Source organism: Phacochoerus africanus, chromosome 8, assembly GCF_016906955.1.
Source record: "Phacochoerus africanus isolate WHEZ1 chromosome 8, ROS_Pafr_v1, whole genome shotgun sequence".
Classification (NCBI taxonomy): domain Eukaryota; kingdom Metazoa; phylum Chordata; class Mammalia; order Artiodactyla; family Suidae; genus Phacochoerus; species Phacochoerus africanus.
Genome location: NC_062551.1, coordinates 90,026,570 through 90,046,393, shown reverse-complemented (window position 1 = coordinate 90,046,393; position 19,824 = coordinate 90,026,570). Strand labels below are relative to the sequence as shown.

General features: G+C 49.8%; 1 protein-coding gene across 1 annotated transcript in view; it reads right to left on the bottom strand.

The window, feature by feature from the left end:
* C8H1orf94 (chromosome 8 C1orf94 homolog) overlaps positions 1 to 18,887 on the bottom strand; it is a 41,009-nt gene extending 22,122 nt beyond the window's left edge. The window contains exon 1 of the mRNA XM_047788689.1: positions 18,559 to 18,887. Coding sequence (XP_047644645.1) covers positions 18,559 to 18,887 — 329 coding nt within the window. The remainder of the gene's footprint in view (positions 1 to 18,558) is intronic.
* Between the last annotated feature and the right edge of the window lie 937 nt (positions 18,888 to 19,824).

Genomic DNA, 19,824 nt, shown 5'->3' with positions numbered 1-19,824 from the left:
ACAAAAGACCAGCAACAAAAGGGGCAGGAGTGAGCCAACAGCTCTGAGCGTGGAGGCCAGCGTGCTGGGGATGAGTCCTGGGAAGCCTTCACAGGCACCGCAGGATGGCTGGGTGAGAGCAGGGGCGACAGCTGGAGCTCACAGCCTGGCTCCATCACTTCCCAGCTCTGTGACCTTGGGCATGTTGTTCAGCCTCTCGGTACCGCTATCTCCTCACCTGGTTAATGGCATATCACGGAGCCTTCAGACCATGTCTGGCACAGAGCAAGGGCCACACAACTCCCAGCTAGTATGCCTAAGCTCCTGGCTGGTCCTCTGGATCCTGAAATTTGCACGGTGGCTCCGTGGATACCCGTGTCCTCCTTGGCTGCCATGGCCCTTTGACCAGATGGCTGCCTCTGCACTGGACCCCACTTCCTGGGAGCACTAGAAATTTCTTGAGCCCTGCACTGATTCACAAGCATCTCCCTGTCTCTAAACATTGGCCTCTACCTGCACCTCTGACCCAGGGCCCCCAAGTGGACCCTCGATGGCCGGCATCAGCCTCACAGGGCCTGAAGGTGCCATGGACCCTAGGCTCCTGACTGCTGGATCTCTCCAGGTGTCGGAGAGCGTGGCTTGTGGCCCAGCCTGCCTCACCAGTGTCCTCAGCAAGGGGGAACCTTCCTCCTGGCTCTCCCAGAAGGACCAGGGTCACCCAGCTTAGAACCATCTGCTCTCCCTGCTAGATGTGTTCTCATGAAGAGGGGATGAAGTGACCTGCACAGAACATCTGGAAACTGTTCAGCATTCTACCCCTGGGAGAAGGTGGTGAAGACGGTAAAAAAGAGGCAGAGGGACAAGCGAAAGCTTCCCAGGAGTGGAGCTCTGGGGAGGCCTCAGGGCACATTCCTGCTTGGACAACCTGTTCAGGGGTGAGTCCCCCAAATAATGGCTATGGGATGGTCCCAGCAGTGACATGCCTCTCTGGTACAGCTCCGTGTCTGAGCACACACCACACCCACCCACATGCAGTATGGGTAGACAGTGAGACACAGTCACCACACAGAACGGGGGTGGGGGGGGAGGCCATCACCACACCTGACAACCAATCAGAATAGGCCCAGGCTATGTTTCAGATGTGCAGGGCATGAACCCCTTAGTTGCTGGGGTCTGTTGAGGCCCAGGGGTCCTGGAAAAGGTGCTGGCTGGCTAGAGCACCTGGGAAGCACAGGGAAGCATTTAAAACATGGGAGCTTGTCACTGTTCTAACAAACCCAGGCAGCGGGGCCTCCTGAACACCAGCCCTGCATGTGGCCTCACCGGGCCTGGAGGCAGCCAGTGGGGTCAGGAACCGCAGACTCTGGCCAAACAAACGGAGGACAGAATTGGGTACCACTGCTTATTTCATGGCAGACTCCAAGGCTTGGAGACTCCCCTATGACCTGAGTAGGACCCAGACCCTGGGTGGTAAGAGAACGTGGTGGGGTCGCCCCTGTGCGGGCCCAGCACAGACACACAGGAAGCACTGGGCAGGTCCACTCAGTCTTTCCCTTCACCCTGCCCTCGGTCCTATTCCCATCCTTTCCTCCTCCCCATGTCTAGACTTGGTCTAGAAGTCGGCTCCCCACTCCCCCACCCACTGCTGTGTCCCTAGGAATAAAGAGGCTGCCCCATGTTCTAGATTCTGTCTTCCTCTCCATCCTCCTTCTCAAAGGGAACCAGGGAGTCTCAAGTCACAGAAACCAGCCATTTGAAGGACATTTTGCCTCTTCCCCACCTAAAAATTGCAACGTAACCTGTATACCAACAGATTTTCTGAATTAGAAACACTGACCCCAATTATGCTAAGTTTTAAAATTCAGATAATGGGGAGTTCCTGTCGTGGTTCAGTGGAAATGAATCTGACTAGTATCCATGAGGACACAGGTTTGAACCCTGGCCTCGCTCAGTGGGTTAAGGATCTGGCATTGCTGTGAGCTGTGGTTTAGGTCACAGACAAGGCTCGGATCTGGCGTGGCTGTGGCTGTGGTGTAGGCCAGAGGCTGCAGCTCCAATTTGACCCCTAGCCTGGGAACCTCCATATGCTGTGGATGCTGCCCTAAAAAGATGAAAAAAAGAAAATTGGCGTAATGGTATTGTGGTTACACTTCAACAACAATAGAAAGGGTCCTTACCTCTGAAAGATACATACTAAGGTATTTACAGATAACACTATGTCTGGGATGGGCTTTAAACTTAATCCGGCAGCAGGAGGGAGAAGGTGGGGATGAGGGGATAGATAAAACAAGACTGGCCGTATGTCGACCTTCGCTAAGGCTGGGTACCTGGGTTCATCACATACTATTTGCTCCATTTTGCCTGTGTTAAGTTTCTGGTGTCCCCCCCCAAAAAAAAATTAAAATGTTCTATAATAGATGCACATTCCAAAGTCTTATTACTGAGTCCTTTAAAGTATCAGCTGCAAGAAGTCAAAGCAGTTTCTGAAAGACCCATAGGACCTGAGGTCCCTGTACCAAAAACCACCCCACAGGTGGTGACTTCTCAGCTGCTGGGAGGACACTCCTGCCCTGTCCCACCTCAGAGTCCCTCTGGAGGACAGAACTCAGTCAGAGCTGAGTGGAAACCCACTCTCCTCTGGACCTATCTTAGGTCAATGGGCCTCTTAGGAAGATGGCATTCCCAGAAGCGTCATTGCCAAGGACTCTGGCTGTGGGTCCTCCATGTGCCCCGGAAAGGCTCGCCCAGAGCACCTGGCTCTCCCGGCAGATGGTCTCTACAAGCTCCTATTTCCTTTGCACCTGCCATGAATCCACTACAGGCCAGACCAGAAGCCGGGCATCCATCTATATACCTGCATTTAATCTTCTCCACGCCCCTGCGCAACAGACAGTATCATTCTCACCTTACAGACGGGAAAAGTAAGCCTGAAAGAGGCTAAGTACCTTGTCGCTGAGAAAGTGAAGACCCTGGTGTGGGGATGCTGCTGAGTCCAGCTGACTTCCCCACGTCTTCCCACCCCGCCCCCGGCTTCCTCTCCAGGGACAGTTCTCCAGCACCGTCTCCCTGCTCCGTGGCTGGGCTGTAGTCCCCCACCTGAATGCAATCAGGGCTATTGCCGGGCTCATCCCATCACTCCAGCCTGTAGAGGATGGTCACAGTGAATCCTGAGCCCGTCATCCGTGGCATTAGCTGTCCCTGACAGCTCTGTGTCAGCTGCATGTCTGATGAGAACCTCTCCTGCGTTCTCCGCCAATGCATGGATAGAAATGTTGAAGGGGAGAGCGTCCAGAGCTGAGCCTTAGGGACAGTGCTGGAAACCCGCCCCCCTCCGCCCCCGGTCTGACAGTAATCCTGGCTCAACACTTTGGGGGAATAAATCAATCCAGTCACTATCATCCCATCGCCTCTTCTCCAAGACAGCCTTTATCAGACGCTTCGTTGCAATCGAGATTCAGGACACAGTCACCAGCGCCTGAGCCAGGGTCTCCCCTACCTGCCCTCTCCAACCCCAAGAAAACAAGATCCGTTTGCTCTTTTTTATTCTAGAAAACGGCACGTCGGCAGAGCTAAGACATTCTCAGAACTTAGATCAAACCCTTCCCCTATTTCAACACTTAAGTGGGTTCTCGCTACATGTAGAATAAAAACCTAAACTCCTTTCTGACTCTGAGGGCACCACACAGAATGGCCCCATCAGCCCCCCCTGCTCTGACTCCTCTATTTCCAGCCACTCTGGGCTTATACCTGTTCCTTGGCATGGCGAACTCATTCCAACCTCAGGGCCTTTGCACCTCCTGTGGATGCTGGATCATCCCTTGACTGGCTCTTTCTAGGCACTCTCTGCTCCATCAATCTGTTTATTTTCTTCCTCCTATTTCTCAGCATCACATATAGTATTTTTGATGCCTTTACTCCCTACAACAGCATCTACTCCCTGTACCTTGTTCACTGTGGAGGCCTCAGGCCCCCAAGCAGTGCTGGGCACCTAACCCCAGCTCGGTAAGTATTTGATGAATAAATGAAAGAAATGACTCATGAACTTATTATTATTATTATTATTATTTTTTGGTCTTTTTGCCTTTTCTAGGGCCGCACCCGCTGCATGTGGAGGTTCCCAGGCTAGGGGTCTAATCGGAGCTGTAGCCCTGGCCTACACCAGAGCCAGAGCAACGTGGGATCCGAGCCGTGTCTGCGACCTACACCACGGCTCATGGCAATGCGGGATCCTCAACCCACTGAGCAAGGCCAAGGATCGAACCTGCAACCTCATGGTTCCTAGTCAGATTCATTAACCACTGCGCCACGACAGGAACTTCTCATGAACTTATCTTTACCCTTGTCCATTTCTTAGAACTCTTGACATTAAAAGGTATGTTGCCCAAGACCACCCAACCCCTTACACTGGTGGCCACTTGCCTGGCTGTTTATTCCATTCCCTGGCCTCCCATCACATGTCCCACCTTGAGCCTGGGATCCCTATGAGCTGACAGGATGGCACTGACCAGCCTGCTTGGCCCCGTCCTAAGAACTCGCAGCCCCAGGTGCACAGCAGATCCCATCCAGACCCATCCCACTCTTATCGACCACCTTGGGGCCCCCAGAAAGATCTCTCACTCTCCCCACGACTTTGCTGGGCTCCACATCCAGCTTGTACTTGCTGGAATCTATCTTTTTTCCTCTCTTCTTAAGAAGTTTGGCCAATGCTGGCATTTCTCCCATGCTATTTGCTTTCTCCTTTGAGTTGGTAAAAACCATAAAATCTGCCACAGACTCTATCACAGTGAATCATTTGGGGAGGTGAACCCAGCTGCCAGGCGCTGACAAAGGAAGCTCGTCAGAATTGGTGCCGTGGCTCCAGCTGCTGCCCCCACCTCCAGAAATGATAGGTGTCTGATGGGGACCCTATACACGGGTGCCACGCATTATTTCTGCATTTGCAGTGTACACAGTCATATAAAAATAAAGGCTATTGACTGGCTGGCACCCCTTCCTAGAATAATGACTAAGCAAGCATGCTGTTAGCTCCCTGACTGCAGTTCTGTGTACATGATAACACAGAGCAAAGATGAAAACTGCTATTCATCTGAGCCAAACAACAGAAAAATGCAAGCAGAAAATTGTTAGTGCTGGAAGAGGACACCAAAACAAATATTTTCTTCCCACTGTGGCATTTCAGATCGACGACAAACACGGTACTCAGGCCCGGTGCCTGGGCAACATGGCTGATTGAAGAGCACAGCAAGGGAAGGGCTTGGGTTCCATCTGGAGACTCTGACCTCGTGGCTGCCAGTGAGACAACCTCTCCACGTGTCTGCGTGGGTGGAGCAGCAGAGCACGGTGGCTAACAGCTCAGTGCCTGGAAGGAGGCAGAGACTGAATTCAACTTCCCACGGTTTAAGGGAGGCCAGCCCTCAGGCAAGCTGCCTAATATGTCTACACTTCAGGTTCCAGTGCACAAAATCAGAAGGAGCATTTATGGAGAATGAACTAACCAGCCAGGCACTGCACTAAGCGCTTTCCATGCAAAACTCTCACTTGCATCCCCACCACAGCCCTAGTGGGGGTGCTGTGAAGCCCAATTACCATCATGACCTATGGTAGTTCCTGCCCATCTTGGATCAGTACTAAGCAGAGGCTTGGAACATGCTTGGGTTTTAGGGCTTAACCTCGTTTCTCTTGGGACTCAGCAGCCTCCACATGAATGAGCCCAGGAGAGCCCAGTGGAGGATGACACCTTCCATGGAGGAAAACCTCAAGGTCCTCGGCCAACAGTCAGCCAGAGCCAGCTGACTATAGAAATGCGGGTAAGCACAGGCTACATCCTGCCAAGCCCAGCCCAGCCCAGCCCCTACCAGAAGAACCACCCATCAGAGCCCAGCCAAGACTGCTGAACGACAGAAATGGGAGCTAAGTGGGAAGCTGTAGTTTTGAGCCTCTAAGCTTTGAGATGGTTTAGAGTTAGTTCCCTGGTGGCCTAGCAGTGAAGGATCTGGCATTGTCACCCCTGTGGCAAGGGTTCGATCCTTGGCCCAGGAACTTCCACATGCCGTGGGCACTGCCCCAAATAATAACTAAATAAACATTGAGGTGGTTTGTTACACAGTCAGCCCTTCATATTCACAGGTTGGGCATGCACAGCTTTGACCAAATGTGGACTGAAAATATTTGAAAAAAAAATTTCAGAAAGCAAAACTTGAATTTGCAGATACATGCACCTGTATGTTCACAGTAGCACCATTCACAAGAGCCAAGACATGGAAACAATGTAAATGTCCATCAACAGATAAATGGATTCAGAAGATGTGGTGCATATACACAATGGAATATTACTCAGCCATAAAAAGGAACAAAATAATGCCATTTGCAGCAACACGGATGCAACTAGAGATTCTCATACTAAGTGAAGTAAGTCGAAAGAGAAAGACAAATACCCTATGATATCACCTATATGTGGAATCCAAAATATGGCACAAATGAAACTATCTAAAGAACAGAAACAGACTTACAGACATGGAGAACAGACTGCGGTTGCCAAGGGGGAGAGGAAGGAGTGGGATTGGAATGGACTAGGAGTTTGGGGCTGGCAGGTGCGAACTATTACGTTTAGAATGGCAAGCAACAAGGTCCTGCTACTCTACAGCACAGGGAACTATAGCCAATCACTTGTGATAGACCATAACAGAAGATAATATGAGAAAAAGAATATATATATATATATATATATACACACACACACATATATATACATATATATACATATATAATTGGATCATCTTGCCGTACAGCAGACATTGACAAAACATCGTTAATCAACTATAATTTTAAAAATGTTTAAAAAATTCAAATTTGCTACACATTGGCAACTACTCACATAGCATTTGCATTGTATTTTAACAACTGTTTACATAGCATTTACACCACACTACATATATTACTAGCTATTAAAAGTAATCAGGAGATGATTTAAAGTATATGGGAGAATGTGTGCGGGTTATATCGCAAATACTATGCCATTTTCTACAAGGAACTTGAGCATCTGCAGATTTGGGTATCTGCGGGCATTCTGGAGTCAGTCCTCTGTGGACCTTGAAGGATGACTGTTTATCAAAAGCTAACTGACACAGAGAGATACAATTACCCCAATTTTTAAAATGAAGACGCTGAGGGACCGAGAAGTTAGCAAAGTTTCCCAAGGTCACAGAATTAGGAAGGCACAACGTGGGTGAACAGAAGCGATCTTGTTCTGAAACCACTCTCTTATTAATCACTGGGCTATACTGCTCTGAAAACCAAGAGTGGCATGCTGTGTGTGAGGCTACTTGGGCTCCATGCTGTGCTGAAGTTAAGGAGGCCCAGAAAGGCCTCTTCAAGAAAGTGTCATTTATGCGGGGGCCTAAAGGGTAATAAATATTTAGCCAGGTAAAGAAGACAGGGAAGAGCTCTCTGGACACGAGAAAAGGCTTCACAGGTGCAAACATCAACAAGGTGGGAAAGAGGTGGTACGTGGGGTGGATGCTCCAGTGGGCGGGGCATATGGGAGGGGTGGTCACACAAAGAGAAGTTGGAGATACAGGCAGGAGTCAGTACCTGCCAGGCCTTGGAGTGATGCTAAAAGATTTTCTTCTTAAAGGCATGGGGGGGGGGAGTTCCCATCGTGGCTCAACAGAGACAAATCTGAGTAGTATCCATGAGGACACAGGTTCAATCCCTCGCCTCACTCAGTGAGTTAAGGATCCAGTGTTGCTGTGATCTGTGGTGTAGGTTGCAGACGCAGCTCAGATCTGGCATTGCTGTGGCTCTGGTGTAGGCCGGCAGCTGTAGCTCCAATTAGGCCCCTAGCCTGGGCATTTCCACATGCCTCGGGTGTGGCCCTAAAAAGAAAAAAGCGAATAAATAAATACAGGCATAGGGAAACCACTGGAAAGATTTCAGCAGCAAAGTGACAGGCCCCGGATTTCCTGGATGAGAGGGGTTTCTCTAGTCCAAAGGAGTGAGAGGAAGGGACCGAGGCCTGGGCCAGGAGCTGTGCTGTGTCTACCAGGTTCCAGGTAGACTTGGCACTTAGCCTCAGAAGCACCCTGAGAGATAGGTAGCATCTAGAAAGAGAACACTGAGGCTCAGGGAGGTTTAAAGATGGATTGAAATTCACCCAGGAGAGTAGGTGTTGGTGGAGGATGGAGTTCCAAGTACACGTGGCCCCAAGCCTCCTCTCAGCAGTACTCCACCCTCCTAAAACAGGAGAAGTGGGAGAAAGATTGAGGCCTTTGCAGGCAGGAGAGCTGCTTTCAAACCCCAGCTCTGTTGTTCCTTCTGCAATCCACTCCCCTTCTCTGAGTCTCAGCTACCGGAGGCCCAGGGAGCCAGCCATGAAAGAGGAGCAGGAGGAGGCAGCAGAAGGCAGAGCTTGGAGGGCAGGTGGGTGTCCCACTCAGGGACTTGTTGGAGCTGTGGATGTGGGGTAGGGTGAGAAAGAGGTACCAGAGGGCCCCAGACAAGGAGAGGCCTCCATCATGGCCTTTCTTGACCAAGGAGGCTGTGGACTTTTCTAGGTCTTTCTGTGTGGGGAACAGGACCCCATCTTCTCTTCCCCTGGGGCATATGTCACAGCCCCACGTGGAGGGCAAGGCCACAGCCACCTCTGTCAAAGCTACTTTGTGTCTCCATCTTCCCTTCCCTCTGGGTCTAGGATTCACTGAATAGTCCCAGGGCCCCCTCCCCATACACACACCACACGTGTACACGCCAACCCATGCAGACACACACAGCAGACATGTATGTGCACAGGTGCATATCCTGACCCATATGTGCACACACACACACCCTCACAACCTCTCACACACGCCTCACAGCCATGCACACATACACACTAAGCCATATGCACACACACACACAAAGCACAACCAAGTACACACACATGCTGCAACCAAGCGCCCACACATGCCACAGACATATACACACATACGCACATGCAAACACACCAGAGTCATGCGCACACACCTCACAACGATGGATATACATCCATGCACACTTGCACACACAGGCACACACCACCACGCTCTGTAGAAAACCAGCAGGAAAAAAGGGGACAGGAAGGAAGGTGGACCCCCCCTTCTCATAATCTGAGGGGCCTGGGCTGATTGTTTTCAGTTTGGGGGGAAGGGGACAGTGGGGAGAAGCTGCAAATTCAGTTGTCATCCCAGGGCCTGTGCACTTGGCAGCCCAAAGGTACCTGGAAGCTCACTGAGCTCCCCTTGAGTTCGATCTGCCGGCCCTTCTCTGGTCTGGTGGGGGCGGGGTGGGCAGAGAGCCTTCAGGAAACGCTGACTCCCGCCCCTCCCCCACCCTCCAGGCCGCGTGAGGATTAAGTGAAATGATGAATGTGAAAGCGCTCAGTAAACTGTAACGGGCGCTATGCAAATGTTAGCGGCTCTGATGGAGAGACTGCGGTGCGGAGAGTCAGCCCGGCTGCAGCACGCTGACCCTTCACAGCCCAGACAGAGCCCGGCGGGTCGGGGTGCAAAGTCAAAGTTGGGAAGGGGTCACCTGCACCGTGGGGATGGTGACACGGCCCAGCGATAAGGGAGGTAACACCGCGAAAACGTCTCAGCTGCCCGAATTCCAAGTCTGGACTAGATGTTCAACTCGTTTCTGTGCAAAGGGCTTCCCAGAGTGGAGTCTATTTTTTACAGCCATCCCTAGTCTTCTCTTAGAATTCAAAAAAGGCCCGTGTCCTTCCTTCACACTTGTCTTTGGAACACTTCTTCCTCAAAGCTGTGTTCCTCTTCAGCCTGAGGTTCCATCATCTTTGATCCCAAAAATATCAGAGAATATCCTACAGATGTGCACAGGAGTCACCTGCAGTACTTGTTTCAAATGCAGATTCCTGGGTACTCTTGGGGAAATGGTGACTCAGTCGGTCCAGAACAGGACCCAGATATCTGCATTCTGAGCCAGGATCCCCTCCTCCAGCCTCTGCCCCCAGGCCTCTGGTTTTGAAACAAACAACTAAGCACTTGGAGACACACATGCTGGTGTGAATTTCCCTCCAGACACTTTCCAGCTCCTCCTCCCTCCCACCTGTCCCTCAGGGCAGATGCAACCATCTTTGAGGGCAGACCCGCAGGTGGAGGTGAGCCCTCTCCCCACCACCCTCCATCCCCCAGGAGGGGATAGAAGGGAGGAGACAGGAGGCAGGCTGGGGGTGCGCCTAGGACTGGGAGGGTTGGGGGATGAAGGATTCAGTGAGCTGGGGAATGAGACAAGAAATACTGGGGAATAAATACAGCAATAAAGGAGCTTCGGCTGGGAGCTACAGAGTGATTCTTATTGTTCAAATTATCTTTAAAACTTTTCATTTGAATCTGTTTAATAAGAGGAGGCTTACCCTAAGGAAGAGGTATTTTTTTAATGTGACTTGGGAGCTGAATTGGAAAGAACGTTGCAACAAAGATATTAAAAAGGGGATTAAACCAAACCACTGGTGGCCCATCTCTGCAGGCTCCCACAACCTGCGACACAGCTCCTGAAACCATAAAATTAAATTAAAAAGGGGGACACGGGATGTGGGATGTTAATCATGATTCATCTTCCCTTCACCGCTCATGGCTCCCGGTGCTAAGTAGGTACGGAAAGGCTATTCTGAAGGGCTCCTGGTGTTGGGAAAGAACTGACCTTGAAGTTCCACTAGGTTCCTATCCCTCTCCTTACCCCTCTGAGCTGGATGACCCCAGGCAAGCTGCCTAACTTCTCTGAGCCCCAGCTTCCTCATCTGTCAAAAGAGAATATTACTGACCATCCACTGGGAAGGACGGCTAAGACAGTGAGATAAACAGAAAATCGGCCAACAGAGCCTGGCATCTATCAGGTGCTCAAGAAATTGTTAGTTCCTTCTCTGCAGCTTAATGCAGAAGGAGGAAAAGACCTTGCAATGTCTTGGCTTCCTGATATCCTGTCCCTACGTCACTCCACCCGCTTCCTTTGATGGCTGTGACCTCTTGCTTGGATCCTGGCCACCTCTGGGCCTCATTCTCCTTGCAGTGGCATTTTTATGGTTCATCCATCATTCACTTACTCATTCATTCATACACATTGCATTGCCACCGAGTGCCAGGAACTCGGCTGGGCACTGGGGAGACGGAGATGAGTAAGACATAGCCCTTGCCCTTAAGGAGCCGTGGTCAGGTGGGGAAAGAGGGACTGCTGCCATAGGCAGTGTACTAGATGACTACCTCATCAGAAATCCCATGCCAGAACTGTGCTGACACATCCGCCTGGGACTCTGTGTCCTTCCCTCTGGCCAACGGTCAACACAAGGGCTGATTCTGAACCATTCCATCACCCTCATATAAAGACCCCTACCGTTTGGTCCTCAGGGCTAAGGACGTCTTTGTCTCGCCTGACGATTGCTCCTGTTTTCTCTTATTAGATGACAGGAGTTCTGGAAACCAACTGCTATAGTCCCTTTCGGCCGCAGCTCCCAAGAGTCTCAGAACAACATGCTGGCCTCAGCTGAGTACTTGGCCTTAGCTTAGGTTTTCTGGTCTGTGAGCCTCCTTTCCCCAGACCATTCTTAGTTACTCAAGCCCTGTCATTTGGTCTTGACGGTAACTATACTAAGGTGATAATGAAGACGGTGAACCTCCTCGAGTCCTTATTTCCTGTCAGGTAACTGTGCAAACTTTGCATACATTCTTTCATTAACCTCCACAACAATCCTTTAGGGCAGTCGCTCTGACTTTTTCCATTTTTCAGATGAGGAAAATGGGGCACAGAAAGCTTGAGCAACTTGGTTATAGCCAGGAAGCGTAGTGGGATTCTAAGCCACCTGCCTCAAGTTATCGTTGTCTGAGCCAACTTTAAAAACTCTTAGGAAAGAGAAGGGAGGTAATTGTTCATTTAAATTAAGAAGAGGAACAGGGAAGAGGGAGGAAGGAAAAATGTTATGGGGGGTGAGCAGTGAAAAACTCAGAGGATAATGCACTAATTCTAGGTGTTGAAGGATGGGTAAGATGGCACAACAGGCAGAGATAGGGAAGAATAACTTGAGCAAAGGCAAGAGGAATGTGCACCTGCTGGTGGCTTATCTCGGTTTATAGAGAGTTTGAAGAAGAGCAGCCAGGTGTGCTTCTTGAGATATAGGTGGGGCTAAATGTAAGACTCTTGGGGACCAGATCAAGGAGTTTAGAAGACAATGAGGGAAACTTGAAAGATGCCTGAGCCATGCTGTTGATGGGCTTCAGAAAGGTGAAGTTGCTGAAGACTGAAGGACATCCAAGAGGGAAAAAAACCAGGAGCAGCAAAATGAGATGCTCTGAAAATGGCAGGGGAGAGACCAGCAGGGAGGCAAGGAGTCAAAAACCACCAGGAGGGTGACCGACAGATACGTAAGGAGGTGGGAGGAGGGATGGGTTGAGGGCCTTGAACCTCTGTGTGCATTACCATTTGTGCACCAATTCACTTGACAACCAGGATGGAGGGTGCATTGAGGTCAATGTGATTGGGGTCGTAGGAGCAGCCGAGACCCAGCCCTGGGAAGCTTAAGGGAGGGGGACACTTAGTGTCCTGGAGAAAAGGATTCTAACCTGGGGTTCCAGGGAGTCTCTGATGTTCAGAAATGTTAAGGGAGGTGAGGACGTGTTTCAGGCAAAAGGGCCTATGGCAGCTTCCTTCAGGTTCTCAAAGAGGAGCCTGACCTCTCCAAGGGGAGAAAATGCTAGCCTAGAGCATTAGACCCCAAAAGTCTCCAGAGCCAGCTTCTCCTCTAGGGCAGCAGTTTCCACACGTGAGTCTTGCCCTCATCACTCCCATCACCAGGTTTCAAGCTTGTTTTTAAAAAGTTAATAAATAAAGGTGGGGATATATTCCAAGCAATTTTTCCAGAAAAGTAGGATCCATCTCATTTTTCCTGAGCTGAGTCTTGAGAAGAGAAACTCCAGAGAGTCCTGTGAGTGCAAGGAATGACGGGAAATTCCCTGGGGGTGGGGTGTAGCCCTAGGTGGGATGGGTGGAGGAGAAAAGTGGCTCTCTTACTGTGTAAATAACAATACCAACAAAGGACTGGTTTGTTGGGAAAGCAGTTCAAACAAGACAGCACCTTGGGTTTCTAGTGTCTGTGGTTCCACCAGCCTGGAAGACCAGCCAATGGGTGCCAACAGTGAAGATTTACTAGTTCTTCTTGCAACAGATACCCCAGAAGGCTGCCAATTAAGAAATTATTTGTTTTTTAAATGCTTTAATGGATTTCCCTTTTTCCTGTAGACTTATCTTCCTACTTGAGTCCGGCTCGAGATGACCTTCTAGCTCACCTCCCTCAGCCTCCACAGGAAGCCTTCTCTGAACCCTAAGCCCGGATTGTGTGTCCCCTCAGTGTGTCCCCAGTGGCACTGGTGTTTCAGGACACTTATCCTGATATGGTGTCTTTCTCAAGACACTGCAGGTCCATGCAAGAGTTAAGAGGCTGTCCTCATCTTTTCCACCACTGCATCGTTTTCATGCTTTGTCAGGCATGCAGTGGGTGACTCGATAAATACATGTTGAAAGCCATTGTTGTCACATGATCTGTGTCCACCCCACTCACTAGACTGGTAGCTCAAAGAAAGACGGGCTTCTGTCCTACTTGTCCCTGTATCTCCAGGACCCACCGCAGAGCCTGGCACCTGTAAGTGTCTGTTGGATGACTCCATAAATGAAGGAATGGAACAAATGCCATTTCATAGTCAGAGCAATGGAGTCAACACAAAATCCAAAACCCCTTTTCTGAGGCTGTGAACTTTTAGCCACGAGGGGATCGAATGAATAATCTTCCAATATGAGTCAGTAAGTGGCTTTCCACAATTCTCTCAGCCCCAATTTAAGACTAGTTAAAAGATAACTAAACAAAATTCTAGAGTTTAATTGATCCTAGTCAGAATGACTGATTTCTCCCCAGAATCCATTTCTCCCCATTTCTTCCCACTTTCATAAAAGTACCACTGTCCAACCAGTGCTCAAGCCCAAAATCTTAATTCAGCTTTATCGTCTCTTGTCTGTGGGCCCCCCAAAGCATCAGCATGCTCTGCTGGCTCCTCTCAAATACACACCAAACCCCCTCTTTTTTTCATTTTCACTGCACTCACTCTGGTCCAGCCGCCATCCCCGTCATGCTCACCTGGACTACTGTAGCATCTTCCCAGAGGTCTCCCAACTTGCTCTCGCACATGCCTGATAAACCATCTCCACACAGCAGCTGGAGACATCTTTAAAAACTAGTGAATATGATCATGTTACACCCCCTTCCTAAAAACCTCCAAAAATGGAGTTCCTGCTGTGGTGCAACGGAATCAGTGGCATCTTGGGTGTGCTGGGATGCATGCTTGATCCCCAGCCAGGCACAGTGTGTTAAGGATCCAGCATTGCTGCAGCTGTGGCTTAGGCAGAAACTGTGGCTAGGATATCTGACCCCTGGCCCCGGAAACTCCATAGGGCAGCCAAAACAAACAAACAAACAAACAAACAAACCCTACAGTGACCCTCCGAGACCTTGCCTGCCTGTTTCCAATATCACTTTGTACCATATCCCATCACTCACTCTTCAGCCACACTGTCCCTCTCCAAGGCTACTCTCACCTCAGTCTCTGTGGATTCTCCCCTTTTTGCCTGGACATCCTTCCCCGGATAGTCACCTGACTGGCTCCTTCTTGGTACTCAGAATATATCGTATCCACTGGTACTCAAATGATCATCTCTCCTCGGAGAGTCCTTCCCTGACCACCTCATCTAAAGGTGCTTCCCCTAGTACTTTAGTCAATTTTATTTCCATGAGCGCACTCACTGCTATCTGAAATTATTTGGTTTATTTTTTATGTGTTTATGATTGTTTTCTTTCCAACTAGAATACCAGTTCTTTTCCCATTCTAAAGTTATCATTTACTTTTTTTTTTTTTCTGTTTCTCTCCCCTACTTAAATGTACGCTCTAGGAAGATAGGACCTTATCTGGTTTACAGCTCTTAGCATACACTAGATGCTTAATAAATATTTGTTGAATGAATAATTGAAGGAACAAATGAATGAATGACTTCAGAATCTGTCCACAGGGTGAAGTCAGCTGGGGAGAAAAGTGAATGTGATGCTAATGGCGATTAACTGGAATACAGATTATAGATGGGGAGGATCCAGTCTGCTCGGATTGGATCATACCTGGATTACTATACTTGGTTCTGGTTGCTACACTGCCCCAAGGACCAGCCAGGTGAGCAGGAAACTGACCAAGGTGGCATATGAAGAGAAACAGAAAAAAGAGATGCTCAGCTTGCAGAAACAAGAAATTCCAGGAGGGGAGTTCCCATTGTGGCTCAGCGGGTGACGAACCCAACTAGTATCTATGAGGACACGGGTTTGATCCCTGGCCTCCCCCAGTGGGTTAAGGATCCAGCATTGCCCTGAGCTGTGGTGTGGACCACAGACATGGCTCAGAACATGCGTTGCTGTGGCTGTGGTGTATGCCCCTAGCCTGGGAACATCCATATGCTGCAAATGCAGCCATAAAAAGTAGAAGGAAGAAAGGAAGAAAGAAAGAAGGAAAGAAAGAAAGAAATCCTAGGAGAAATGTTGTCGCCATATTTTAAAATCAAAGGGCTATTGAGAGGAAGGGGGAATAGATTTGGTTTGGGCCCTAAGGACAGAATCCAGATCAATGGGTATTAGTTTGATAGACACATGTCTTAGTACAGGAAGAAAAATGGTTTTTGACAGTAGGGTTCATGGCAAGGGAAGGAGCTACCTTAGGAAGTAGTGAGCTCCCTGTCTAAGAAAGTATACAAGTGGATAACCACTGGGCAAGGATGTCGAGGAAAGGAGACAAGCAGCAACAGATAACCCCCAAGATCACTTTCAAACTTGAGATGTCTGGGTTTCTAGGATAAATAGAGACAAAGTGAAAAAAAAAATCTGGCTAACAAGAGTTCTAGAACTTCTCTAGCTATCCTGATCACCAAAACCAGGTCTACAAATTAAACAGTAGACAGATTGGCTGAGAGGCTAGCTTGTGGGCCAGAAGTTATCCCATAACTACCCTCCCTAGATTTGAAATCTGTTACCCTTGGGTGATCACTCAGAACATGGGACTGTCAAATATTCTGACTCTCCAAAAAGATGCCTCTGTTTCTAGCGGAAGATAGCCAACACTATCATGGACGGCTAAGATGGTCCTGGGTTTGCTTTCTCAAACTCCACTACTTCCTAACTGTAGGACTTCTTGAAAAGGAAATTAACCCCTCCAAACCTGTTACCTCATCTGTAAAAAGAATTTGATTTAAAAACAGGGGAGGGAAGAACTGAAACAAGAATGGCACAAAGTTAATAATTAATGAAGCTGATTGATAGACATTTCACTATACTATTCTCTTTTATGAGTTTGAACATTTGCATAACAAAAAGGAAAAAGAGAGGGAGTTTAAAATAGTACCCACTTCATGTAATAATTGTAGGGCTTAAAGAAATCATCATCATTATTACAAGGAATTTTTACAAATCCTAGTTATTACCAGGAATGTTTAAATATCCATTTAATCATCCCAACAACCCCAAGAAATGCATAGTAATCATCTCCATTTGGCAGATGAGGAAACTGAAGCTCACATAAATTAAACAAATCCTGCAGCTGGCACAGGGCTGAAATGCGATCTGAAACCAGAGCTATCTGACTCTACCATCACAGCTGCCTTTATTTCAAGAATAGCTCATTGTGTTCGACGTGGTTGATATCTGCACGACTATGGTATTGCTTATTCATCAAAGGCAACGGTTTCCTCGCTCTTTTATCATAGCAGACCCCTTTTATCAAATGCAGCCAGTACGCAGAACTTCAGTAAATAAAACCCCTAAAAGCTGAACAGCTCTGGTTGAGGTGGGGATTGGGACTCCAGCAGGGCCCCTGAAGCACCCTAGGGTCTATGAGGATCCCGTGAAAACTGCAGATAGAAGCCATCAAAAACACCAACCAAACCCAGAACCCCGAGAACTGCAATTAGGGACAGCCTCGTTGGTATAACGCAGCTTCCAGTTTTCTGTCTCCCATCACATTTGATCCTCATTATCAACTCTGAGGTGGACAAGGCAGGGCATATTAGCCTCACTTTGCAGATGAGAAAATCAAGGCCAAAGGGAGTTAAGCAACTGGCCAAAGGTGTGCCAGTTCGCTTCTTGGCCAAGCACAGACTGGAAGTAGAGTCTGGCTCCATTAACTCCCTGTGACCTGGCAGAGAGGGTGCCATCGACTGGAAATTGCCATTGACCCTTGGTCCATAAAGTGGACAATCAGCTCCTTGGCCACTGAGAGCTGAACACAGCCCCACAGGCCCCCTGCCAAGGCCTCGTCCCAGAGCAGATGGTGGTGGGCAGAGGAGAGGGGCTCGGTGGCACTGGAGGGCCGGACAGCAGGATTTGGGCTGTAGACAGGCCATTGCCATCCCAGCCATGTCCTGCTGAGCAGGGAGCAAGGGAGGCGATAACAGCCAAAGTGCTTTCCGCCTTCCTGTGTTGCAAGTAAGGGAGCTCAAAAAAGGACAGCAGGTAGCGCAGAACTGGGGAGCAGTTACACTTTGCATAGAAATTCCTGAAACCAGATGCAGCTGATAATTGCCTGAATGGCTCCCTCACTCCAGAGCATCTCTGAGCAGAGCTGGAGCATGTGTTGAAACAGGCAACACTTAATTATCGCTTAGTCTTTAATTAGCACTTAATTATTAACACCTAATCCATCTGTAAAATGGGGACACTAATACCTGCCTCATAGAGACTCTGGGAGGATTAGTTAATGTTTGCAGCCCACTTTGAAGATGCAAAGCAGCGAACAACTGCTCAGTGGTGGCATGAATAACTCGGTGGATTTACTCGCTCTTCCTAACGAGGTCCCTTCTTCCTCTCTGTTGCTCCCTTTCCTTTCTAATATCCATCCCCAACAACATCTGCCCAACTTTGCCCTGGTGGAGAAACATTTAGCTCTGCGTTTCCCAGACACAGGATTTCCCATCCAGGAAACGGGCTATTTACAGCCATCTTCCCGCACTTTAATTTTCTATTATGTCCTCTGAATATGTCAATGCCTTCCCAGTAAATATTTTGATGTGCGTTCTTGCAGCAGCTTCTGTGGAGGCTGAATGGGACAGCTGCTCCCTGTATTAGGGAATTCCAGATGTGGTTTAAAACCATCAGACTCATCTGTGTCAACGCCTAGCCTTTGGGGGTGGGAGGGGAGAAGGATCTCCTTGTGCGTCTGAGGAAAGCCGTGGACATCTAACCCTCAGCCTTGGCTAGGGTGGCTTTTCAAGGTCTTCAGACCTACATCCGAGTAGCCTATGCCTTGGAATGAGAAATTGCCCTTAGTGGGCTGGGTCAGAGGCAGCAGCAATACAGCCCTGGTCTGGTTCTTTGCCCAGGTAACTTCAGGACCCCAATCAACGCTCCCATAAAGACTGGGAAAAAGGACCATTGTGGGTAGAGGAAATATACACAACCTTTAGTGTTTAGCCAGACTCAACAAGAGGTCAGAGCCCTCATCTCCTCCCTCCTCCCCTGGGTCACGAAAAGGGGACACTTACTCTTCTTGGAAGCTGGGCCCGTTGTCTCTTGGAGTGCCAGCCACGGGGGCAGAGAGCTGCTCCTTTGAGGTCCTGGGCTGCAAGGCCTCGGGAAGGCCCTGAACTCTCTTCCAGATTTCATGGCAAGTCTTGTCTAAGCTGTCTTGGGGTGTGTCCTGGTGGATCCAGATGTATCTGGGGAATGGGCCCAGGGCGGAAGGGCGCTTGGCCACCAGGGCCGAGGACAAAGCCAGCCCATTCCCACTGGCCATCCTCTTCCTCTCTTTCTGGAAGCCCCTTTGTCCACCCAGAGCTCGAAAACAGGGCGACCATCCACCACCACCCCTCATTCACCAGAAAGGGAGATGAGGATGGGGCAGAAGCAGGTCAGTTCTGTCTGGCTGTTGGTCCAGCAAAGTGACTCTGTTCAGAGGCCTTCGATGTGTGTATGAGTGGTGGCTGGAGGACAGCTTTCTTTTGGGGAGGGGGAACTTATTTTGATTTGTTTTTATTTGCTCTTTCCTGACTTTTGCCCCCCTCACCCCCTCCCTTAGAAGAAAATATTTAAAAGTCAACAAAAACCAGTAGCTTAGTAACCGTAGAATCCCCCTGTGCTCAGGAACCAGGCGCCTGAGCCGGCAGAATGACATCTGGGAACAGATGAAGGGGGAGGGCTGGCTCTCCCCACCGTCCCTGGCTCTCCCCACAGTCCCTGGCACTCCCCCGTTGCGACACGTCCACAGCAGCCCCTGACACCTTTTGGTGTCTGGGGCTCAGCGCATCATCGCTGGCTAAGCCTGGAGGATGACCAGGTGAGGGCCTGGCACTGTGCTAGGCACCAGTGTCCAGCAGCCTGCCATGGGATTCTCGCCTGGCTTTCCCAGGGACCCCGCTCCCACCTAGGGCCAACGGTCCCCGGTCGGCAGAGGCCGCTACCCCCTCCCCCCCACTTGCTCGCCCACTGCCGCCTCGGGTCCCCCCTCTCTTGGCTACTCCTCCGCCTGCAGGAACACTGTTGAGTGCCCTGGCGACCCCCCGGAGACACCTGCCACGGCCCTAGGGGTCGACAGGAAGGGTCCCAATGCTTTAAAAGAGCGCTGTCTCAGCGGGGCAGCTGGGGCCGATTCGCTTGCGGTGGTTCCCACACCCTTCCGTCCAGCGCTGGAATTCCGCGGAGGGTTTCAAAAGCAACGGCTCGGTGCGCGCGCGCGGCGTCCTAGGTTGGGAGGCCCAGGCCCTCCGGTGGGGGAGGCTCCTAGAGCGCTTCCCCCGTGAAAAGTCGAGGGC